This window comes from Cnephaeus nilssonii (assembly GCF_951640355.1).
Source record: "Cnephaeus nilssonii genome assembly, chromosome: 2".
Classification (NCBI taxonomy): domain Eukaryota; kingdom Metazoa; phylum Chordata; class Mammalia; order Chiroptera; family Vespertilionidae; genus Cnephaeus; species Cnephaeus nilssonii.
This window is the reverse complement of record NC_137073.1, coordinates 7382810-7408769: the sequence shown is the minus strand read 5'-3', so window position 1 is coordinate 7408769 and position 25960 is coordinate 7382810. Positions and strand designations below refer to the sequence as shown.

Here is a 25960-nt window from a genome sequence, read left to right as displayed (position 1 = left end):
TCTTAGATTTATTTAAAATATCCTAATATAAACTGCAAATTTTAAAAATCAGTCCAGGTACTAAATAAAAAGTAAAAAAGAAAGTGAAACTTTATTTCCTATTATGTGCATTAATGTTTCCCTTATTACCATATTCATGTATTATTTTATTTTCAATTGTGTATTATTATGTGTATGTATTACACTATCTCATTTAATTTAATTCTCATTTTACAAAACATAAGAAAACTTTTGAGGCCCAGAGAGGCTAAATAAAATTTAAGGCCATACTGTCCTGCATGCTATATGGGAGAGCCAGCTTTCAAACCCCCTCTATGCAGCTACTAATTCCATGCTCTTCTCACTTACAAAATGATGGACTATGAAAACCTAGCAATAGCTAATAGGAGGATAAAGACCTTATAAAGCACTTACCTTTGAAAAAAACTATTGGCAAGATTAAATAACTATATGTTAAATTGTATGCATTTGACAAGTTACTATACATGCATAGTCAAAGACATTAAAGGTTAAAATGAAACTCCACTGAAGTTAAAACATTAAATCAAATGCTTTAAAAATTCAATAAGAATAATTTTATTTTTAAATTTATGTTTAAACTGCTTAATATAAAGTTTATACATATACTACCTTCTTTTGAGCAGCTTCCTTCTTTTTCTTGTCGTCTTTTTTCTTTTTCTTTTCTTCCATCAACTGTTCTTCTTCTTGCACTAAATCCCTGAACCATACAGTTGCAATTAACTTTCCCAAAATGTATTAAGAAATAAAAATAATGTTGCATACAGATTCATTTTCACTCTATTAGAAGTACAGACATGGCAAATTATTCATCATTCACTGAAATAAACACAAATTGCAACCTAAATCTAACTATAGGGCCACCAGACAGTCCTTTTTTTTAGTAAAACACATGTAGTAGAGGTTTTATCTTAATACTAGAGGCCCAGCGCACAAAATTCGTGCACGGGTAGGGTCCCTAGGCCTGGCCGGTGATCAAGGCCAATCAGGGTCTTCTGGCTGCCGGCCGGGGCCTCCCTTCGCTCCGCACCACCCCTTGGTGGCCAGCGCATGTCAGAGTGAGCAATCGAACTCCTGGTCGAACTCCCAAGGGGACACTTTGCATATGAGGCATATATATATATATATATATATATAGAGAGAGAGAGAGAGAGAGAGAGAGAGACAGACAGACAGACAGACACAGACATCACATCAAGGAAGACAACCTAAAATTAACAAATGTTACATGGGAAACAATTCAAAAATGTAAACATCACATGAGCCAGAGTTACCTTGTTTCTGGCCCCAATTATAAATTACTACTAGCTAATGGCAATGCCTGGAACTGAACCACAATCCTCTCCTGCCTAAGTATTTGGGGTATCTATGGCTGTCTTTGCTCTAAAAAGCTTTATAACCATTTTTAAAATACAAGTTAGTCATACATAGATGATGTATTTCAACATTACAATAACTTCACATTCTATAAGCATTCCAAACTATTCTATAAATACTTGTGAAACAATAATACATTCATTAAATAAGCTTGTTTCAATTCTTAAAATCACAAATACTCAAACTTGTCAAAAGAACCTCTGGCTCAACATTTCAAAATGATAGACTAGGCAAATGTGCTTGCCTCTTCCTTTCCATTTACCTTACTGAAATGATAGGAGAAAAAAGGTAATAAATCTATTCAGAGCTGAGAAATAAACAAAAGCAAAAGTATCCCAATCCAAGAATAAACATGAAAGTCCTAAAGGAATGTATGTGCCATCCTCTGCTGGCACTCTAGAGAGGCTCCAAGGTCAGAGCTGGAAGAGCAGAAACTGGAATGGAGCAGAAGTGCCTACGGAATCAAAAGGCTGGGATTCACTCCTCCCAAGCACTTTCCATTCCCATGCCTACTTGGCTAAAGGTGTAGCTGCAACTGAATCCAGCCCAAAACCAAAGAAACCCTTTCTATAGACTCCAAACCTTACATTTTGAACATACTAAATGAAGACTTTACTGAGTAAAGATCTGGCAAAGAAAAGGTGCTTACAAATTAAAAAAAAAGAAAATAAGAAACTAAACCTTCTTATTGGAAACTACTGCCACTCCCCTCCCTCACACCCTAAAGCAGTGATGGGCAACCTTTTGAGCTTGGTGTGTCAAACTTCGCCAAAAAACTGAGCATAACTCGGGTAGTGTGTCACTTTGAGGAAAAAACATTATTTCGCAAATGTTTCATCCTCAGAAGCAGCAAATGTTTCATCCTCGGCATGCGACTGCCTCAGCGGCCGCATGTCATCAGAAATGGCTACGCGTGTCAGTGCTGACACGCGTGTCATAGGTTCGCCATCACTGCTCTAAAGTGAAGCCTGCCTACCACACCTAGAGCTCAGCATCAGCCCTCCGGTTTGAGGGAGGAGCCTACTGGGTAATAAAAGTTAACCAAAGTTAAGGGGAATACACTCCAGTAACCTACACTAATGCCATACAGTCTACACAGAGGTGGGGAATCTTTTTTCTGTCAAGGGCCATTTGGATACTTAAACATCATTCATGAACCATGCAAAATTATCAATGTAAAAATTAGCCTGCTATATTTGGTCAAACATTTAATTAACTCACCCCTAATGCCTTGGCAGGGCCAGACCAAATGATTTCCGGGCCTTATGGTATACTTCCTGTGGGCTGGACGTTCCCCACCCCTGGTCTAGAACCTAAACCTTCACTCATAATACCAACAGACAACTAAAAATCATCAGATACTTGAAAAAAATCAACACACAAAGAGAAAGTACCTAAACTCTGCCTTGAGGAAGCTTTCCACAAGGGACATTATGAATAGAAGGCAGACAAGGGGAGATCCAAGGGATGAGACTAGAAAATAAAACGAGAAAGATTGGCAAGTACATAAGAAACTGGGAGGGGTGCTGTGGATGACCTGAAGTGAGATTACACGAAACTCAAGATGGCTCTGCTGATGGAGCAGACAGTGGAGATGCAGGTAGACAGTGAACAACTAAATGAGTGACACCACGTATGACTGATGATCATTTAGTACTGTGAAGAATTAGTGCTAAAATCAGAAGTTGGAGGAAGAGGATGACTACTTGTTATATTTCGTTGTCCTTTGTCCAGAGCAGAACTGTCATGTGGCTAACAGAGTAGCAAAATATATTGGTGCCAACTGTAACCATGACTCACTCACTCCCAAATTCTGTGAGGGAGGTAATGAGAGTGCGCTCACTCTCACTGCTATCCTGGAAAGTCAAGGATCAAGCCAGCCATAGCATATGAGAGGAAGAGTACGGTTAGAAAACAAAGTAATTAAATTATATCACTGTCCTGTTACCCATCAAAAGTTCATTACTAGCTCTAAATACTTAACTGCCTTCAGTCACAGTTTCTGTATTAAAACTGGGAGTAAATTGTTGTACATATCTACTTCATAACATTTTTATAAAGATTAAATGAGAAATGGTTACTTAACATAGTGCCTCTAGGAAGCATTCAAATGCCCAGTCATGAACTCTTCTCACCAATTCTCAGTGGCACCAAAAAAAACTGCATTTATTCTACTTTTCTCAAGATTACTCTGAGCATTTATTATGTAGAAAAGGTCAGGAATCTTCAGCATCTGTTCTTTGTGTTATGAGAGTCATAGGCACATCCTTCTCTAATCTTGTGTCACTAATTTTACTCCATAGGATGCTACTTTACTATCTGGAATATTTTCTCCCTTCTCAAACTTCATTTTCAAAGCTTTTTGATGAGGCAAGTATTTTCCTGGCCAAAAATGGTCTCTTTAGTATTTAAAAGAAGAACCATTATTTCCTCTCAAGGAAATACTATAATATCAGCTGCTACTATACTAGTAAGCATAGAGATAAAAATTCTGTTCTTCAAGGCCAACTAACCACTTTTCCTACATTTCCTTCAGAAAGCCAACTGGAAATATATATATAAACACTAGAGGCCTGGTGCATGAAATTCCTGCACTCGGGGGAGGGGAGCCCGTCAGCCTGGTGTGTGCCTTCTTGCAGTCTAGGAGACCCGAACAACCTTAGCGCTGCCATGGAGGCGGGAGAGGCTCCCGCCACCACCGCTGCACTCGCCAGCCGTGAGCCCGGCTCACGGCTTCTGGCTGAGCAGCACTCCCCCTGTGGGAGCGCACTGACCACCAGGGGGCAGCTCCTGTGTTGAGCATCAGCCCTCTGGTGGTCAGTGCGCATCATAGTGACCAGTTGTTCCGCCGTTCGGTCAATTTGCGTATTAGTCTTTTATTATATACAATTCCACCTATGCCCAAACACTTCAGCTTTCAGGATTTAAATGCTAGTAGAGATTCATTTAAGACATATGGCTCTTCCATTTTAAGGTATCTATTAAAAGGAGTAAGGTTGATGGACCTGATAGGTTTAAGTGATCCATCATATTTGCTTCACAAAGATAAGATTCCAGCCAGCATTCATTCATCCCCTGAAGATTAGAAGCAGGATACCTCAAATATGCAAATTCTGGACCTAGTAATGAGAATAAAACTCTCAGTGATTAAAGTGTTAGTGACTATGCTGGGTATTTTATGTATATTTTCTCATTTGTTACTTTAAAAAATGATAAGTAAATATATTTCCCTTTTATACACGAAAAAAAAATTGAACCTCAAAAAGGTTAAGTGACTTGTCCAAAGTCATATATCCAGTACAGGGAGGAGCCAGGATTCAAATCTGGTTCTCAAACTCATGGTCTATCCTGGGCCCCATGCTGCTAAAAAGCCAGCCTTGGAGCGCAGCTTGGACCCTCCCGTGCACAGCCAAGCCCTGTGGAGGCAGCCACAAACTGTGGGTCACTTGAAGCTTCACACAGGTTCCCAAGAGCAAAAAAAAGGACAGCTTCTGACAGTGGCTAGCACCAAAGCACCTCCCAGGAAGCCCATAACTGGCATGCAAAACAGCCTCAGTAAACATAAGAGCAGGATCCAAAGGGAGATTGCAGCAGACACTAAACTCTGCTGAACTCCACTTTGCTTTTTTTCTTTTTCATTACTTTCTTTATTTTTTCTTTTTTATTGCTTTGTTATTATTCTTTCTCTTTTTTCATCTCTTATTTTTATCTTTCCTCTTCTTACTCTACTTGTCTTCCTTCTCTTTTTTCCTTTTAATTTTTCATTCTTCTTTCTCTTTTTTCCTTTTCATAATTTTTCCTCCTCTTCTCTTCACTCGATTCCTTTTCCTATTCATTATTCTTATTTTTCACTCCATCCATATTCTTTTTTTCTTCCCCCTTTTTCCTTCAATTTTCTTTTCTACTCTTTTTTTATTTGTGTCCTCTTTTCTCTTTCCTAACTCTCTTTTCTTTTGTGGTTGTTTTTGCTGTTGTTGTTGGAGTCTCTTGTATGCTTTTGTTTTGTCTCTTGTTTTGTTCTGTCAATATCTGTACATTAGCTCACACAACATGGTCAGGGTTGAACCTCACAGTCAGACAGTCTGAGGGAGATCCCACCCATGAACAGGACAACACAATCAAGACCCAGTTACAACAGGAGAGCCCAAATAACCCACAAATGGAACATTATTAGAGCATCCAGCTTCGAAGATCTAAGACAGTGCACCTCTGGGTCCCACAGGACACTTATTATATAAGGTTACCCCACAAAGACTGGGAATCATAGCATTTCTATCTAATACAAAGAAACAAACACAAAGAGACAGCTAAAATGGGGAGACAAAGAAACATCCCCCAGATGAAAGGACAGGACTCTCCAGAAAAAGCTAATTGAAATGCAGGCAAGCAACTTATCAGTCAGAGAGGTCAGAGTAATGATTATAAGGATGCTCAAGGAACTTAGTGAGAACTACAAGGAACTTAGCAGGAACTTTATCAGCATGAAAAGAGACAAAGAAACCATGAGTAAGAAACAGTCAGAAATGAATACCATATCTGACATCAAGAATATGCTAGATGGAATTAAAGTAGGCTGGATGAAGTAGAGGATCAAATCACCAATTTGGAAGACAAGGTAGGAAAAAAAACCCCACACCCAATTAGAGCAGCAAACGGAATTTAAAAGCAGGAGGATAGTTTAAGGAAACTTTGGGACACCATGAAACATAACAATATCTGCATGATAGGCGTACCAGAAGGAGAAGAAAGTTAGCAAGGAGAACAAGTTGGAAGAAATAATGATAACTTCCTTAAGCTGGTGAAGGAAGTCACAAGTAAAGTAAGCACAAAGAGTTGCAATCAAGAATGAACCCAAAGAGACCTACTCCAAGACACATCGTAATTAAAATGACAAACATTAAAGACAAAGAGATCATCTTAAAGGCAGCAAGAGGGAGAAAGTTACCTATAAGGGAGTACCCATTAGAATGCCAGCTGATTTCTCAACAGAAACACTTCAGGCCAGAAGGGTTTAGCATGAAGTATTCAAAGTAATGAAAATCAAGGACCTGAACCCAAGACTACTCCATCCAACAAGGATATCATTTAAAATTGAAGGCGAAATAAAGAGCTTCCTGGACAAAAAAAGGCTAAAGGAGTACATTACCACTAAACCAGCATTGCAAGAACTGATAAAGAGGATGCTTTAAGAAGATGAAGAAAAAAACAGAGAGAAATATAAGTATAAAGGAAAAAATGGCAATAAGTACCTATCAATAATAACCTTAAATGTAAATGGACTACATGCTCCAATCAAAAGACATAGTGTAGCTGAATGGATAAGAAAACATGACCCATATATTTGCTGTCTAAAACAGACATGTCTCATAACAAAAGACCCACACAGACTGAAAGTGAAGAGATGAAAAAAATATTCCATGTAAATGAAAACGAAAAATGAAAAGCTGGGGTAGCAATACTCAAATCTGACAAAATAGACTTCAAAACAAAGGCCATAAAAGAGACAAAGAAGGTCACTACATAATACTAAAGGGATCAATCCAAAAAGAGGACATAACCCTGATAAACATATATGCACCCAATATAGGAGCACCTAAATATATTAAAAAAATTTTAGTGGACTTTAAGGGAGAGACCGGCAGCAACACAGTCATAGTAGGGGCCTTTAACACCCCGCTATCATCACTGGATAGATCTCCCAGACAAAAAAATCAACGAGGAAACAGGGACTTTAAATGACACAGTGAATAAGATGGATTTAATTGATATTTAAAAAACATTTTACCCCAAAGCAGCAATTATACATTCTTCTCAAGTGCACATGGAACATTCCCAAAGATAGACCACATGTTAGGGCAAAAACTAAGTCTCTATAAATTCAAGAAGATTGAAACCATATCAGCATTTTCTCAGATCACAATGGCATGAAACTAGAAATCAACCACAATAAGAAAACTGAAAAACACACATGGAAACTAAATAGCTTATTGTTATTAAACAACAAATGGGTTACCAGGGAGATCAAGGAAGAAATAAAAAATTACTTAGAAATAAATGAATAAAAACAAACAACAACCCAAAATCAATGGGACACAAAGTTCTGCGAAAGAAGATCTTAGCATTACAGGCCCACCTCAAAAAACAAGAAAAATCTCAAACAGTCTAACCCTACACCTAAAAGAACTAGAAAGAAAACAAGAAAAGCAGAAGGAAGGAAATAATAAGGATCAGAGACAAATTAAATGACAGAATCTAAAAAAAAATACAAAAAACTAATTAAACCAAGAGTTGGTTCTTTGAAAAGATAAAATCAGAAATGAAAGATGCAAATAACTGACATCACAGAAATACAAAGGATTGTAAGAAAATACTATAAACAACTATATTCCAATGAATTGGACAACCTGGGCGAAATGGACAAATTCCTAGACACATAAAATCTCCCAAAACACAATCAGGAGGAATCAGAAAACCCGAATAGGCTTATAACAACTAATGAAACTGAAGCAATAATAAAAAATTCACAGCAAATAAAAGTTCTGCACTAGATGGATTCACAGGCAAGTTTTACCAAACATTCAAAGACAAACTAAAACCTGTCCTCCTCAAATTATTTCAAAACATTCAAGAGGAGGGAAGACTTCCAAATGCTTTTTGCGAGGCCAGCATTATCCTAATTCCAGATGCAGATAAAGACACTACAAAGAAAGAAAATTACAGGCCAATATCCCTGATGAACATAGATGCTAAAATTCTCAGCAAAATATTAGCAAGTCCAATACAGCAATACATTAAAAAGAGCATACACCATGACCAAGTGAGATTCATTCCAGGGACGCAAGGTTGGTACAATATTTGCAAATCAACAAGTGTGATGCATCACATAAACAAAATGAAAGATAAAAATTACATGATCATATTAATAGATGCAGAAATAGCAATTTCATAAAATCCAGCAGCGGCTTGTAACAAAAAATCTCAGCAAGGTGGGCATAGAGAGATCATACCTCAATATAATCAAGGCCATATATGAAAAACTTACAGCCAATATCATACTCAATGGGCACAAACTAAATGCATTTCACTTAAGATCATATGACAGGGATGTCCACTTTCACTACTCTTATTCAACATAGTACTGGAAGTCCTAGTCACAGCAATCAGACAAAAAGAAGAAATAAAAGGCATCCAAATTGGAAAGGAGGAAGTAAAACTGTTATTATTCACATATGACATGATATTGTACATAGAAAACCCTAAAGACTCCACCAAAAAACTAACAAATTTAATAAATGAATTCAGCAAAGTAGCAGGATACAAAATTAATATCTAGAAATGGGTGGCATTTTTATACACCAACTAGAGGCCCTTTGCACGAAGAACGTGCAATAGACCTTCCTTCACCTGGCTACTGGCACCAGTTTTCCTTCCGCCTTCTTTCAGGGTGGGGGCTTGGACCCCAGCGGCGGCGGCGGCGGCGGCGTGGGGCGGGAGCTGCAGGGCTCCACGCCGCCATCCGCGATTGGGGCGCCGCCACCGCCCAGGTTCCTCAGTGATAGGAGGGACATGGGCGCCGCTGCCGCTCCGACCCGCGAACGCTGAGGGGCGGGCCTGGGTGTCGCCGCCGCTCCCACCGCGCCTCCCGCCAGCTCCACCGGTCCCCCCTCGGCCCCATCGGTCCCCCCTCAGCGGCGGCCCATCGGGCTGTTGAGAGGCCACCCCGAGTCCCGCCCCCCCAGCCTCCTGCCGACCCAATCATGGGCATAGCGGAGTGATGGTTATTTGCATATTACCCTTTTATTAGGTAGGATAACAAACTCACAGAAAAAGAAACTAAGAAAACACTACCATTTAATATCGCATAAAAATTTAATAATAATTAGATACCTAGGAATAAACTTAACCAAGGAGGTAAAAGACCTATACTCGGAAATATATATGACATTGAAAAAGAAACAAACAAGTCGAAGACTATATACCATGTTAATAGATTGGTAAAATTAGCATCATTAAAATATCCATACTACCCAAAGCAATCTACAGATTCAACACAATTCCTATTAAAATAACAATGGCATGCTTCACTGATCTAGAACAAATATCCCAAAAATTTATAAGGAACAAAAAAAGACCCCAAATAGTCTCAGCAATCTTGAGAAAGAAAAAAGTTGGAGGGATCACAATACCGGATATCAAAATATACTAACAAGGCCACTGTAATAAAAACAGCCTAGTACTGGCACAAGAACAGGCATATAGATCAATGGAATACAACAGAAAGCCCAGAAATCAACCCACACCTTTATGGTCAATTAATATTTGACAAAGGAGGCAAGATCATGCAATGGAGTAAAAAGTCTATGCAATAAATGGTGCTAGGAAAATTGGACAGGTACATGCAAAAAAGAAAGAAAGAAAAGAAACCAGAACACCAACTTACACCATACACAAGAATAAACTCAAAATGTATAAAAGACTTAAATGTAAGTCACAAAACCATAGAAACCCTAGAAGAAAACATAGTCAGTAAAATCCCAGACATCTCTCGGGAGCAATACTTTTGCCAATATGTATCCAAGGGCAAGGGACTAAGGAGAAAATAAACAAAGGGAACTACAAAATAAAAAGCTTCTGCACAGCAAAAGAAACCAACAAACTGAAAAGGAAACCCACTGTATGGGAGAACATATTCCTCAGTGATTCATCTGATAAATAATCTCTAAAATATAAAAGAAACTAATACAACTCAACACAAGAAAGACAAATGATCCAATTAAAAAATTGGGCAAAAGACCTGAATAGACACTTCTCCAAAGAGGACACACAACAGGCCAATAAACATATGAAAACATGCTCAAGGTCACTAATCATCAGAGAGATGCAAATTAAAACTACAATGAGATATCACCTCACACCTGTCAGAATGGCTACTATCAACAAATCAACAAGTGCTAGTGAGGATGTGGAGAAAAGGGAACCCTCGTGCACTGCTGGTGGAAAAGCAGACTGGTGCAGCCACTGTGGAAAATGGTATGGAGTTAAAAATGGAACTGTCTTTTGACCCAGTGATCCCACTCTTGGGTATATATCCTAAGAATCCTCAAACACCAATCAGAAAGAACATATGCACCTCTATGTTCATAGCAGCATTATTTATAATATCCATGATCTGGAAACAGCCCAAGTGTCCATCAGTAGATGAATGGATAAAAAAGCTGTGGTAGCTCTGGCCAGTATTGCCCAGTGGCTGGAGCATAAGTCTGCACATTGAAGGGTCGAGGGTTTGATTCCTGGTCAAGGGCACACACTTGGGTTGTGGGTTCACTCTCCACCCCTGGTCAGAGTGCATGCAGGAGGCTACCAGTTTCCCTTCCTCCCTCGATCCCTCCAGCCCTCACAATGGAAAAATATCCTCAAGTGAAGATCAACAACAACAAAAAAAGCTATGGTACATTTACACAATGGAATACTACATGGTTGTAAAAGAGAAGAAGCAGCTCTTCTTACCTTTTGCGACAGCATGGAGGGACCTTGAGAGTATTGTGCTAAGCTAAATAAGCCAGTCAGAGAAAGACAAATCCTGTATGATCCCATTAATATGTGGAATCTAATGAACAAAATAAACTGACGAACAAGATAGAACCAGCATGGATACATGGAACAGACTGACAAATGTCAGAGGGGAGGGGGGTTGGGGACTGGATAAAGGAAGGTGAATAGTTTAGCTAAAGTATTTGCATACCCCATGGACAAAGATGACAGTGTGGTGAAGGTGGGGGGATAGTTTGGCAAAGGGGGTGGGGGTGGGGGGGAATCAGGGGCATCTGTAATAGTAACACACAACGAATGTACAAAGTATTCAAGTTCCAAGAGGCATGGTGGGGTGTGATCAGGGGCAAGAACAGCAAAAGAATCAAAGACAAAGACTGAACAGCCACTGGCTTTGACAAGAGGGAGAAGGCACTGGTAGTCTTTAACACAGCAATTCCAGTACTTTTATTTTTGTGAATGTTTGTGGGGGAGTAGTGTGGGAGAAACAATTAGACCACAACTAGTGAATAGCTAAGCTGTGAGGTCCCACATTTGAGGAATTCAAATAGTTCAATTTTTAAACGAGAGAAATAGAAGGTATCTAGAAAGCTATCAGAAATGAGCAAAAATGTCCTTCTTAAAAAAGACAACTCATCAGGAAAAATGCAAGGTGCATGACAGAGTCCACAGCACGCTACCATTTGTGTAAAAAGAAAGGATATGTACTCATAGTAATTGTGGCAGAGGGAGCAAAAGCAAAGAGATGGATTGGGAACCAGAGGAAGGGAGATCTCACTGTATAAATCATAGCGGTCATATGGTTTTTGACTTTTGATTGCTGATATAATTAACTAGAGACCTGGTGCACGACTTCGTGCACCAGTGGGATTCCTCAGCCTGGCCTGCGGGATCGGGCCGAAACCGGCTCTCCAACATCCCCGGAGGGGTCCCAGATTGTGAGAGGGTGCAGGCCAGGCTGAGGGACCCCACCAGTGCACGATCGGGGCTGGGGAGGGATGCAGGAGGTTGGCCAGCCGGGGAGGGACCGCAAGAGGGCTCCAGTGTGGGTCCGGCCGTCTTGCTCAGTCTGGATCAGCCAGACCCCAGCAGCAAGCTAACCTACCGGTCGGAGAATCTGCCCCCTGGTGGTCAGTGCACCTCACAGCGACTGATCAACCAGTCGACTGTCTGCCCCTGGTGGTCAGTGCACATCATAGAGAGTGGTTGAGTGTCCTTAGCATATCATTAGCATATTATGCTTTGATTGGTTGAACAGATGACTGGACACTTAGCATATTAGGCTTTTATTATATAAGATTGTATCAACAGATTTTTCTACTATTGAACCGAACTTGTGTTTGCTAGTATAAACCTAATTCAATTTTTAAGTTAACTTGCTAGGTTTTCTTTCTAATCTAGGCAAATTAAAGCTATAATGATATACCACTTTTATTTACTGATTTTAATTGGCAAAATGTACAAGAATAGCCTGGCCAGTGTTACTCAGTTTTGGCTCAATGCAGGGGGCAACTGATGGATTAATGTTTTCTGTGTCTCTATCCTTCTCCCTTTCCCTCTCTAAAAATCAATTTAAAAAATCTAATGAGAGAATGAAAAAGCAGATGTGGTTGTTAATAGTTGAGGAATAGAGGTGAAGGGTATTCAGGAATTCTTTGCTCTATTCTTACAAAATTTCTCTAGGACTAAACAGAGAATATGCTAATTAGCCAGGCATCACGACCACTCAGGAGGAGCTGCGCACGCAGATGGGCGGGAGGGGACTGCGTGCCGCGGAGGCTAGGGCTGGGGGCGGGCCAAAATGGAGACACAACACACGGAGAGGCTGGGGCTGAGGCTGGGGCTGGGGCTGGGGCTGGGGCTGGGGCTGGGCCGGAGCAGACACACAACACACAGGAGCGCCTGCCCCCACCCCAGCGCACACAACGCAGCGGCCGGCGCTACGTGGGTCAGGCGCGGGTTCCGGACCCCCCGGGGCGCCTCCTCGCATGATTTCAATCACGCGCTGGGCCTCTAGTTTTAAAATAAAAAGCTCAGGTTGGGGACAATTGGTGAGATTAGAAATTACCCCCATAATAACAGAAGTATTCTATAGTTTACAAAAGATATATTAGATATTATCCATTTTGAACCCACAACTCTGAAACACAGTACTGATGTTATTCCCATTTGACAGTTAAAGAAACTAAGAATCAGAAAGGCTAAGTGAGTTGTATGGTACAAGGCAGTGCTAAGGCTGACCCCAAAATCCGGTTTTCTAAATTACCCTCCTCGATTCTATTCCTCTTTTGAGGTTTATCTTAATTACTAGTTACTCTCCAACTCATACAAACCTCACCCTTGACCTCTAATTAAACAATGCTCATTTTCTAATTATTTCAGATGTTAATCTCACTCTTCCAAATAAGACTAATTGCAGCTCTGGGAACAAAAACCAGTTCTACTTGCATTGTGCTCCCCAGCACTGGGCACTCCAATAAATGTCAATTCCTGCTTCTTTGCTTGTACTAACTCGCTAGCCCCATCACCACCACTGAACATACACTCTTCACTCTTACTTCCACCACATTCTACTTCTTTAAGGACCAGTATAAGTCCAATGCACTATTGAAAAACAAGCATTTCCCTTTACCATAGCATGCTATTCACAGCTCTGACTCCAATGACAAAGAGAAGTGGGCTTAACTCGCAACTCCACTGCCTGCTGTAAGTGAATTGTTTATTTTCTCTAAAGTCATCATCTCCTCATTTATGAGCGGTTTCAAACTGTATCTCCCTCAAAGGGTTGTTGTAAAGATTAAATTAGGTAATGCAGACCAAGTGCTTAACAGATGCAAATAATAAGCGTACACTAAATGTTAATAACTACAAGATACCAAATACAAAACAGTACACCAGGCTAAGGCTGCTACCAAAGAAGGGAGAACATACAGTAGAAAATAGAACTGCCACTTCTTAAAGCAGCTATCATCAAGAAGACAAGGTCAGAAGTGTTCAAGAGGACACGGGAAAAAAGGGAACCCTTGTGCACGGTTGGTGGGAATGTAAATTGGTTCATCTGCTATGGAAAACAATATGAACAGTCCTCAAACATTTTAAGAGACAACTACCAATGACCCAGCAAACCCACTACTGGATATATATCCAAAAGAAATGAAAACAGAATATCAAAAAGATATCTGCAGCCCTGGCCTGTATGGCTCAATAGTTAGATCTCCACTCCCCCACACCCCACCCCTACTCCCCTGAACCAAAGGGTCTCAGTGAAGGGCACATAGTTTTGCAGGTTCCATCCCCAGCCAACCAGGGGCATGCAGGAGGCACCAATCAATGTGGCTCTCTCACAAGGATGTTTCTCTCTCTCTCCCTCTCCCTCCCTTCCTCTCTAAAAATCAGTGGGGAGAAAATATCCTCGGGTGAGAATTAACAAAAAAAAAAAAAAAAAGATATCTGCACTCCCATGTTTATTGCAGCATTATTCGATTGCCAACATATGGAAATAACCTAAGTGTGTGTCAATGGATGAAGAAGATGTAATACACACACACACACACACACACACACACACACACACACACACAATGTAATACTATTTTATCATGAGAACAAAGGAAATTCTGTCATATGTGGTAAAATGGATGGACCTTAAGAGCATTATGCTAAGTAAGCCAGACAGAGAAAGACAAATACTGTATGATATCACTTATATGTGAAATATATAAAAGATGAACTTATAGAAACAGATGGTTACCAGGAGGTGAGGGAACTGACTTACAACTTACAACCAGAAGAGGAATAAGTTCTGGAGATCTAATGCACAGAATAGTGATTACAGACAGTACTAGAGTATATATTTCAAAGTTGCAAAAAGACTAGATCTTCAATGTTCTCGCCACACAAAAACTATGGACATGCTAGAGGTGTTAGCTAATGATTTGGTGGCAATTATATTGGACTACTTAAATATATCAAATCACCACGTTGTACACCTTAAACTTATAATAAGTTAGACGTCAAATATTTCTCAACTAAAAACAAAAACAAAAACATGACACACAAGAGCAGTGCACTAACTGCAGGGGGTGGGGGGAGGAGAAAATGGAATTGATTTTACTTGTTAATCATATCTTTAAAAGCTGAAAATTTTTAGAGAAAAAAATGGAACTCAATATATAAAATTAATTATTATAGCAGAATGTGGTAGACACCAAACCAATAGCTCAAGACCCCAGATTCCAGATTCCAAACCAGATACCAAGTACCATAAGAAGACAAAGATCACAACTACAAATCAATAACCTTGTGCATACGAACACAAAGATCCTTAATGAAAACTAATAAATCAAATCTAGCAACATATAGAGGACGCTATACCATGCCCAAGTGGGATTTACCCCAGAAATGCAAGGTTGATATAACATGAAAATCACCCAATGTAATACTGGTACAACATATTAATAGAATGAAGGAAAACAGTACATGATGATCTCAACAGACAAGAGAGACAAAATCCAACACCCTTTCATGACAAGATAAAAACACTCAAAGCAGGAATAGAAGAAAACTTTTCTTTTTATCCTCATCCGAGGATATGTTTATTGATTTTAGAGAAAAAGAGGGAGAGGGGCAAAGGAGAAGAGGGGGAAAAAGGGGAAAGGAGAGGGGAATTGGGGAGAGGGAAGAGAGGACGGAGTGGGGAAGAAAGAGAAATCTGTGAGAGAAACGTCGGGATAGAACCCACAACCTTTTGGTGTACGGAAGGACGCTCCAACCAACTGATCTACCCGGCCAGGGCTAGAGGGAAACTTTCTTAACAAAGGGCACGTACCCAAAGCTCACAGCTCACATCACATTTATTTTTAAGACCAAGTGCTTCTCCTCTCAATTAGAAATAAGACAAAGATGTCTGCTTTTGCCACTTCCATTCAACACTGTACTATATGTAGCTTCTAATCAGAAAAATTGGGCAAGGAAAATAAACAAAGGGCACCAAGATCAGAAAGGAAGTTAGAAAACTATCTCTATTCACAAATGACATCACCATCCTATATAATAAAAGGCTACTATGCAAATTAACCAAATGGCAGAACGACCGGTCGGTCGCTATGACGTGCACTGACCACCAGGGGGCAGAGGCTCAATGCAGGAGCTGCTCCCTGGTGGTCAGTGCGCTCCCACAGGGGGAGCGCAGCTCAGCCAGAAGCCCTGAGCCAGGCTCACGGCTGGTGAGCGCAGCAGCGGTGGCGGGAGCCTCTCCTGCCTCCGTGGCAGTACTAAGGATGTCCGACTGCCCCACGGGGAGTGGGCCGAAGCTGTCAGTCAGACATCCCCTGCAGGCTCCCGGACTGCAAGAGGGTGCAGGCCGGGCTGAGGGGACTGGGCCTCTAGTATATATAAAAAGTTCTAAGGAACACACACACTCTATTGGGAACAATAAAGGAGTTCAGCACAGATGCAGAATACAGGATCAACACACACAAATCAACTGTCTGATGTGCTACCATGTGGATGAGCCTTGAGGATATTATGCTAAGTGAAATAAGCCAGTCCCAAAAGGACAAACATTGTGATTCCACTTATATGCAGTATGTGGAACAAATTTATAGACAGAAAGTAGAATAACGGTTGCCAAGGGTTGAGGGGAGGGGAGAATTTTGCAAGATGAAAGATTGTGGAGATGTATGGTGGTGATAGTTGCACAACATTGTGAATGTGCTTGATACCACTGAAATGTGCACTCAAAAAATGGTTAAGATGGTAAACTAGATGTACCAACTTTTGTGCTTCAAGGGACATCAAGAAAAAGTGAAAAGGCAACCCACATAATGGGAGAAAATATTTATAAAACACTTTTCTAAAAAAGGATTTGTATTTAGAATAAATTCTTACAATTCAGTAAAAATATAACCAAACTTAAAAATGGGCACATTTGAATAGCCATTTCTCCAAACCAGATACACAGTGGCTAATAAGCACATAAAAAGATGATCATCATTAGTCATTAGAGAAATGCAAATCAAAATCACAATGAGATGCCACTTCAAATCCACTAAAATGACTACAATAAAAAAGAACAATAACAAGTGTTGGTGAGAAAGTGGAGAATGGAATAGTCATACATGGCTGGTGGGAATGTACAATGGTGCATCTGCTTTGGAAAGAGTCTGAAAATTCCTCAAAAAGTTAAACACAGCCCCAGGTGGTTTGGCTCCGGACTAAAGGGTCCCGAGTTCGATTCGGGTCAAGGGCACATGCCTGGGTTGCAGGCTTGATCCCCAGTAGGGGGCATGTGGGAGGCAGCCAATTCTCTCTCATCATTAATGTTTCCATCTCTCTCTCCCTATCCCTTCCTCTCTGAAATCAATAAAGATATATTTTAAAAAATAATAAGTTAAACACAGAATTACCACATGCTGAAAACATATGTCCACACAAACACACACAAATGCTCTTAGCACCATTATTTATAACTAGAAGCCTGATGCACGAAGATTCGTGCAAGAATGGGCCTTCCTTTCCCTGGCTGCCGGCACCGCCTTTGATCTGGGCCCGGAGCTGCCTTTCCGCCTTCCCACGCTGCCCAGAGGCCCAGAGCGGCTGGGGCGGTGTGGAATGCCTGACGACGCAAGCGTCCCACCCCGCCCTCGGTGCCTGCATATGCAAATTAACCTGTCATCTTTGTTGAGTTAATTTGCATACTCACTCCTGATTGGCTGGTGTGCGTCACGAAGGTATGGTCAATTTGCATCTTTCTCTTTTATTAGTGTAGATAGGCCAAAAATGAAAACAACCCTAATGTCCATCAACTGATGAACGAATGGATAAATAAAATGTATTACAGCTATACAATGAAATATCTTTTGCCCATAAAGAGATGAAGTACTGACAACACACTACAATATGGATGAACTCTGAAAGTATGGTAAGTGAAACAAGCAAGATATAAAAAGCCACATATTGTATGATTCCATTTACATGAAATGCCCAGTAGGTAAATCCATAGGCACAGAGTATAAATTTGTGGTTGCCAGGGGTTGGGGGTAGGGGTGAATGGGCAGTGAATGCTAATGAGCACAGGGTTTTTTTTTGTTCCAGGGTCTGAGGAGGGATGATTAAAATGTTCTGAAATTAGGGAAATGTGATAATTCTGAATATACTAAAAACCACTGAAGTGTATAATTTAAAAGGGTTAATTTTTATCTCAATGAAGCTGTTATTAAAAAAAAAGAGAGAGAGAAACTGAAGGGAACATTCAGAGAAAAAGGAGTTGATGATAGAACAAGAGGTACAGGGCATAAAGCTAAACAGATAGCTGAGCACAGACTTAGAGTTTGGACTTAAATTCGAGTCACTAGGAGAGCAAGCAAAGCTTTCTAAGAAATAGTAGCAGGCTTAGAACTGTCGCTTGAGGATGACTAACCTGCAGCAGAGTGGAGAATGCACACTTTATGTCCCTTTCTATCTGACATGTTAAGAGTCTCGCTTACTGCCCTAGCTGGTTTGGCTCAGTGGATAGAGCATTGGCCTGCGGACTGAAAGGTCCCAGGTTCGATTCCGGCCAAGGGCACATGCCTGGGTTGCGGGCTTGATCCCCCAGTAGGGGGAGTGCATGAGGCAGCCGGTCAATGATTCTCTCTCATCATTGATGTTTCTATCACACTCTCCCTCTCCCTTCCTCTCTAAAATCAATAAAATATATTAAAAAAAAAAGTCTCGCTTATATGCCTTACATTACACCTAGGGAATCACAAGCAGAATATTAGTAAACCAACTTCTCTAACACCCTGTGTATGGCCAATTATCAAAGAGTGAATAACACTTAAAAATACATTTAAAATCAGTGCATATTTAAGCACCACCAGCACTATTTTTTAGGGGGAATTTCAAAAGAATAAAAGAAGGGCCCAAAGTCAACAAAACACAGATGTCAAAATTATAAATGTATTCAGTATCACTGCAGCAAGCTGCTTAATAAATGTTAGCTAACTTAAAACCACTAGGAAGAACAGCAAATAAGTGACTTGATTTAACCTTGTTTATGATACAAATCCAATCAATCACTGTTTGCAGAAAATATCTCAAAGGTTCAAAGTACAAATTCCGAAACCAGGTTTCAATCTGTTTTGAGCATTCCATTAGAGCTGGGAAGTCAGCTGAGTCATCGTCATATAACATACTATAGTACTGCTGAAAATTCAAAACGCTTTTCTCTAGTTACAAGAGTAGAAATGCTAGGATTCTGCTTCATAGCCAACTCACAGAGTATGTAAATCACTTAAAAATAAGACTATCTTAATAAGAAACCTAAACTATATTAGTTTTATGTTTGTTTTGAAAATAAAAACTATGCCTTAGTGGCGTGGTCCGAAAACTGCGGCTAGCGAGCCACATGCGGCTCTTTGGCCCCTTGAGTGCGGCTCTTCCACAAAATACCACGGCCTGGGCTAGTCTATTTTGAAGAAGTGGCGTTAGAAGAAGTTTAAGTTTAAAAAATTTGGCCCTCAATAGAAATTTCAATCGTTGTACTGTTGATATTTGGCTCTGTTGACGAATGAGTTTGCCAACCACTGCCTTAGTGGAATGTTACTTTCTCTTTTGAATCTTAAAATCTCCATGACCCTTTGCCATCTGGTCTCTCTGGAATTCAGGACGAGAACCCCTGTTCTGGTGGCACAATGCCACCCTAACTTCAATAGGGCATTCTTTTCAAGAATGCATATCACAAGTCCAGGCCCTATGTTCCGTTCTCTTACCAGGGTTGTAAGTTTGTCACCGGTGAAAGCTGAAAACAGGCAACTCTGATGTCCAAAAGGGAGCTCCCTTCAGAATAACCCTTCAACAAGGCCTCAATCATTACAACTGATCAAAGACCTGTAATTATTATAATTTCAGCATTTAAATTAGATGACAGTTTACTAGTAAATGAATTGTCTGGCACATTGTAAAATAAAAGAAACTGAGTTAGTATAAGGTAAACATAGTGCATACTGGGTAAACTGTGTTAATTTACTTTAAAATGGTGTGTATGGGAGGGTGGCAGGCGATACACTGAGAACACACACATCATCTATGTGATAGCCCTGCACAAAAGGTCTCACTGAATCTAATCACACAGAAACCACCAGATAAACCCCAACTGAAGTCTGCAAACATGACTAGTCTGGATATTCCAAAATGTCAGTCATGAAAGGGGAAGAAAAGGACAAGGAACTGCTCCTGATGCAAGGAATTACAGACAAGGCAACTACATGCAGCCCCGGATTAAGGCATTGAGGCTTAAATTCATATTTAACATACTTAAAAACACGTTGTTGGAACAACAGAGAACATCTGAATGTGGACCCAATAGACAGTAACAAAGTTAACTTCCTTGTGCGTGGTGCTAATTTTTTGTTTTTACCTAGAATGCCCTTGTTTCTGGGACATGAAAGTTGTTTAGTGATGACATGGCACAAAAAAACTAATTTGGCAAATAGTTATACTTGGTAAATCTAGAGAGAGGTACAGCACAGGTGTTCATTGTACCATTCTTGATTCTTTGCTTAGGGTTAAATTTTTTTAAATTGCAAATGGGAGGACATTTTTTCGATTTTGAGTGAGAGGTGTATCATAAGTCAGTCTGAGCAGAATGCATACAGCACATACCTAACTTTAGTCTTTGCAAACATGGGCGAGCCTTCAGAGGCTGTCATAAAACACAACTGTAAAAGACTTTAACTCATACTTGCAGACTGACGTCAGATGCCAAAATTCACAAGAGATTACAGAACAGCACTCGGATTTTTTCATGACATTTATATTTAAATTTCCAAAAGGTTGTTACACATTTTAAAGATAAGCTTCGTTTGTGATTCATTTATTCTATCAAATGACTTACCATATAGCTGCTGGGGTAAGCTAGAAAGAAACCTATCAATATAAATCTGCTGGCCTACAAACTGTTTCACAAGAAAGCAACAGAAAAGCTTAACCAAATCAAATGACTGTTTTTCCAGACAGAGGTTGATGAATTGCAGGAGCAGGGTCCACGCTCCCTAAGGGACACCGAATGCCCTGGTTTATGCCTGTTCTTCCTCATCTTTTCTTATTCAGCATTTGTCCCAGGCAGGCAAAAGCACCTCAGATACAAATGTCTCAGTTTAGATGCTACATCATGCAGTACTACAGTGTTGTTAACAACTTCTCTTATATGATGGTATTTAATGTTGGTTTAGAAAAACAAACAGTGTAACATGAAGCATGTCACTGGTGCTTTAGACAATATGCCCTACATTATGGTAAATTCCTTGCTAGAACGGGCCCAAAATATAGAGAAAAATTGTTCTAAAATGTTTAGAAAGCAGAGACCAAAGCTATCTTTTTCTCTACTGTGTAATGTAGAATAGAACACTGCACAGCTGTAGGGACAGTGGGAGTCAAAAGGCCTGTCACTTGTTAAGGGAATATAACCTTGACTAAGTTTTTGGCTCTGTCTCAACCACAGCTTTCTCTTGTGTAAAATGAAGGGATCAGAATGCTGACTGGTCTCTACTTAATGTCATGGTCCAGCTCTAAATACTCAGTAATTCCATGGTTTTGGCCACCAAAATATTTTTTAATTAAATCAGTTGAGTTAGACTTTTTTACAACTAGAAAATATAACTTATCTTCCTTCCCCTAACTGCTATTTCTGTTCTGACCTCTACTCTGTTCGGAGGCTGGGTGAATCTCCCATTCACCCAGGATGAAGGGCCACTTAGACTCCTCTCACAACTCGTCCCTGGTTCCACTTCCTCAGGGACGTTTTCTATCTCGCCTTTTCTATCACTTCAATTCAGGTCTGCATCACCTTTTGCCTAGATCACTAGTTATCATTCTATCATCTTGCTACTTTGAAACATATAATAGCTCCTCAATCTGATATTCAAAAACCTCTCCATCTGCCCCACCTTTTTATGCCAATTGAACTACTCACTGCCATTTCAAAATTCCCTGTACTTTCTGGATCGTGTGCCTTTACCCCTGCTGTTCTTACACAGCCCTTTTCTCTGCTTTTCAAAATCGATTCCATTATTTAAAGCTCAGTTCCAATGGTGATCAGTTCCCTTTTCAGTGTCCATGATACTAACATACAGAGACAATTTTACTGGCCAACAGTGGAGAAAGACAGCTTACCTAGGGTGGCAAACGAAAATTATCTCTTGTGCCAATTTTACTGACCTGGTGCCCTGGCACAGGGTCCTGAGAACTTGTAACTTAGCAGAGGAAAAGGAGAATTTCTGGCAATACGAATTTGACATTTCAGATACTAGAAGCCAGGGGTCCACACAATGGGATTTACACTCCCATGGTATTAAAAGATGTTTAAATTAATTTAACATTTAAAGATTTAACATTAACATGGTTATCTTCAGAAAAAATACAAAGCTCCAGAACAGTGGTTTCCAACTGGGACAATTTGCACCCCCCGCCCCCCCCGCCCCCCCCCCCCCCGCCCCCCCCCCGCCCCCCCGCCCCCAAGGGGGATTCTGGCAGTATATGAAGACATTTCTGATCGTCACAATTGCATGGAGAGTGTTACTGGCAGATACTGAACAGTCTACAATGCATAGGGCAGACATTACAATAATAAATGATCTGATCCAAAACATCAACAGTGCCCAGGTTGAGAAACTTCGATGTAGAAGAATTGCATGTATTTGTGGTTTCTGCCTCCCCAGATATTCAAATATTTCAAGGTGAAAAAGCATGTCTCTAATCAGAGAATATAGTCTGAAGCCAGACAGCTCCTCCAATTTCCAGTAGCATGATCTCCTGAAAGTTACTTAACCTTCTTGTGCCTCTAAGTCTTCATCTATAAAACAGGGATAATAAGAGCACCTACCTTAGAATGTTCCAAGAATCAGATGAGTCCATTTAAAGTCCTTAGGAAAGTATACCAGGCAGATATAAGAATTCAATAAACTTAGCTACTTTCATTCCTCTCCTCCCTAGGGCCTTGGCTTGCATTTGGAACATAGAAGATGCTCAAGAAATGTTTACTAAGTGAACAATGCCTGTTCTTCCTGGGGAGGGCACAAATAGGTAAAGATACATAAATGCTCTCTATTTGGGAAAAAGGAAGCAAGAGCTAAAGGTGAAAGGAACCATTTGCCCTCCTACTCACATCTCTCCCTCCATAGAACACTTTTCCCCTCTAGGAAATGTGCCCCTCTCATGGTCCTCAGGACACACTATCCTGTAACCTCCTTCCGATTTTCCTTTTTGTCCCTTCTGACCAACTGAAGATGCTCATTCATAATGAGGTGTCTTCTCTGGACCCCTACCATCATCTACCCTATATTAATTATTTATGGACTTATTGTAGTCTTCCTAGTAGACTGTACAAGCTTTCCATGGCTAGGGACAACACTTGACTCCTTTTTATATAACCCAAGGGCCTACAGACCTTAGCAACTGTCTGGCCCAAGCCTGTCGTTTTATACATTAGGCACAGAGAGGCTAAGTGAATTGCCAAGAGTCAAGGTCATATTGTAAGTGGTAGAGTTAGGATTCAAACTCTGATACTTAACTGATACAGAGAATCCAAGTTCTATCTAACTGACTGTAATCACATATGAAAACTGTATCTGTGGTAGAGACCACTTTTTAATTAAGTCCCAGAAAACCTCTACAGGAATTATACTGATAGTTACCTGACAAAGCAAAAATGGAGGGAGAAATAGACCCAAACTCCAAGCTCCTTCCTGCTGCTGAAATTACACCTTAAAAACTTCACCTGTTTTGTATCTTTAACATTTCCCTAATAGCTTTTGACAACAAAACTTATTTAAATGTCCAACAAACAGTTAAGTCAGTGATGTCAGGCTTAATTTCCTTTAAATGGTTCCATCATTATTTTAAGTAACAGAAAATCTCTTCCTTGGTAGTCAATGATGCCTACCTTTCACCAACTGAACAGAATCTTTCAAGATCACTTTAACAGATTCATATCTCAAAAACTCAAAAGACCAGCAATTTGAAATGATTCTATATGGCAAAAAACAGTCAGGCAATTGGCGTTGTGTGTTAACCTCAACATAAACCTAAACATTACAATCCTCAAGCAAAAACCACACGAAGACCTGAGACAGGAGAAATTTTATTTTATTCTGTTCAAGTGAAACAAAGCTGTTCACTTATTAGGTTAATATGGAAGTTTCTCTGAATGTCCCAAATGATGCAAAAGAAAGCAGAGAATAGGAAAGGAAAAGACTGTAAGACAGAACACTGAAAAAGACTTAAGCATGGTGCATTGATTGCTTTGACGCTTAAGCAATTACAGCTCAATAAAAGTAAACAATTCCATAAACTTGATGACATAAAGGCATCATTTAAAAAAAATGAAAACACTCCCTCTGTGGTGATGATTTCAGTTACCAGTGCAAAAGCACTCAAGCCCAGTAAGAATGATAACCACGTATTGGGAACATATTTTAGATTATTTTACCAGCCTATAAAAGAGCGTAGACACGAATCGTAGTTTCGAAAGAAAACAAAACGCAGTTTCTGCTTAGTAAAGTTCAAGGGCAAAACCGTTCCCAGCGCAACAGAACCCTCCTGACTACAGTGTTGGGGAAAAAAAAAAAAAATGCGAACACATAGTATCTTTTTATAAAAGCAACAATTTGAGTTACCAAGTAATAACGGGGAAGCCAAAACAGTTTGACAGCACGCCCTAAGGGCTGCCTCAATCATGAGTCACACAATGCCTGCAACCACTTACAACAGTAATTAATGCACAAGTCCCCTAATTAAATTCTAAAAGGGCGAGAATGCTTTAACTAAGTTTACAAGAATTGCTTCTCGCTGGCTCCCCAAATAAAGGCAAACACGCGTCATTACGCAGCTCCCCGCAAGCCCGCATCCAGGACGCGGCGGCCTCTCTGCCGAGTGTGCTCCCTGCGTGCGAGGAAAATGACACAGGGAACTTGCGGACCCAAAAAAGGCGCAAAGTGGGAGCCCACGACTGCAGGGGCGAGAGGCGGCCGGCGCGCCCGTCTTACCTGCTAAGATTCCTCTCTACGTCTTTGGTCGCTTTAGCTTCCAATTCTCTGGAAAGAAAGAAAGAGGAAAAGAGGGACGCGCCTGAAGCGGAGCCGCTGCCGCAGAGGCGGCGGCGCGGCCGGTGGGGGAGGGGCGGGCCTGGCGGCTGCGGGGCTGCAGCCCTCGGCGCCCAGGGGCGGCCGGCGACCCCCGCCGGCCCGCGGCCCCGCTCCCAGCCCGCGCCCGCAGCGGAGCAGCCCGCGCCCCCACCCAGGCCCGCAGCTCGGGCGCTCGGCCCCCCGCCACCTACGGTCGCGGGCCCTGCGGCAGCGCCCGCGGCTCCCCCGCCGGAGGAGGCCGAGCGCCGCTCACCTCATGTGTAAAGTGCACGAGCGAGTGGGGCGGGCGAGCGAGGCCGCGAGCCTCAAGCCCTGCGCAGCGCCGCGGGGACAGGCCCGAGCAGCCGCGCCAGCGCCATTTTCTCCACCGACCCGCCGCTGCCGCCGCCGCCGCAGCTACCACCGCCGCCGCAGGCCCCAGGCCGGAAGTGAATGCCCTGCTCCGCAACCCCTTCCGGGGCGCCCCGCCAGCCGCCTCAAGATGGACGACCTAGCAACTGGGCCCGCGCACCGGCCAGGCCCGTGGCAACCGCCAGGGCGCGAGCGCTGCCCCCCGCCCGGCCCTCCTGCCGCCGCCCGGGCGCCCCGCACAGCGCGGGGCCGGGGTCCCGAGCCCGACGGCGTCGCCGCGCCGTTCCGATGTGACGGAGGCCTCTCCGCTGCTGCGACACCGGTTCCCTTTCCTGCGCCGGCCCCTCCCCCACAGAATCTCTCTCTCTCTCTCTCTCTCTCTCTCTCTCTCTCTCTCTCTCTCTCTCTCTCTCTCTCACACGCACACACACACACACACACACGCACGCACACGCACACACACGCACACAAATCTCCTAAACCGCAAATTCTGCCCCTGCCGCAGCCTGACGAGCTCGCGCGGCGGCGATTCAGTGTGACCT

The 25960-nt window shown here is 41.5% G+C and overlaps 1 protein-coding gene across 6 annotated transcripts in view; it reads right to left on the bottom strand.

Moving 5' to 3' along the window:
• Positions 1 to 25496, bottom strand: part of TNRC6A (trinucleotide repeat containing adaptor 6A) — a 98376-nt gene extending 72880 nt beyond the window's left edge. For 3 of the 6 annotated variants that reach the window (XM_079780349.1, XM_079780348.1, XM_079780350.1), the window contains exons 1-3: positions 25321 to 25495; positions 24969 to 25016; positions 631 to 718 (exon numbers count right to left, since the gene is read on the bottom strand). In XM_079780349.1, the coding sequence (XP_079636475.1) occupies positions 631 to 718; positions 24969 to 25016; positions 25321 to 25325 (141 nt within the window). In that variant the 5' untranslated portion in view covers positions 25326 to 25495. Of the gene's footprint in view, positions 1 to 630; positions 719 to 24968; positions 25017 to 25320 lie in introns of all 6 variants that reach the window. The other 3 variants (XM_079780353.1, XM_079780351.1, XM_079780352.1) reach the window with 3 other exon arrangements.
• Between the last annotated feature and the right edge of the window lie 464 nt (positions 25497 to 25960).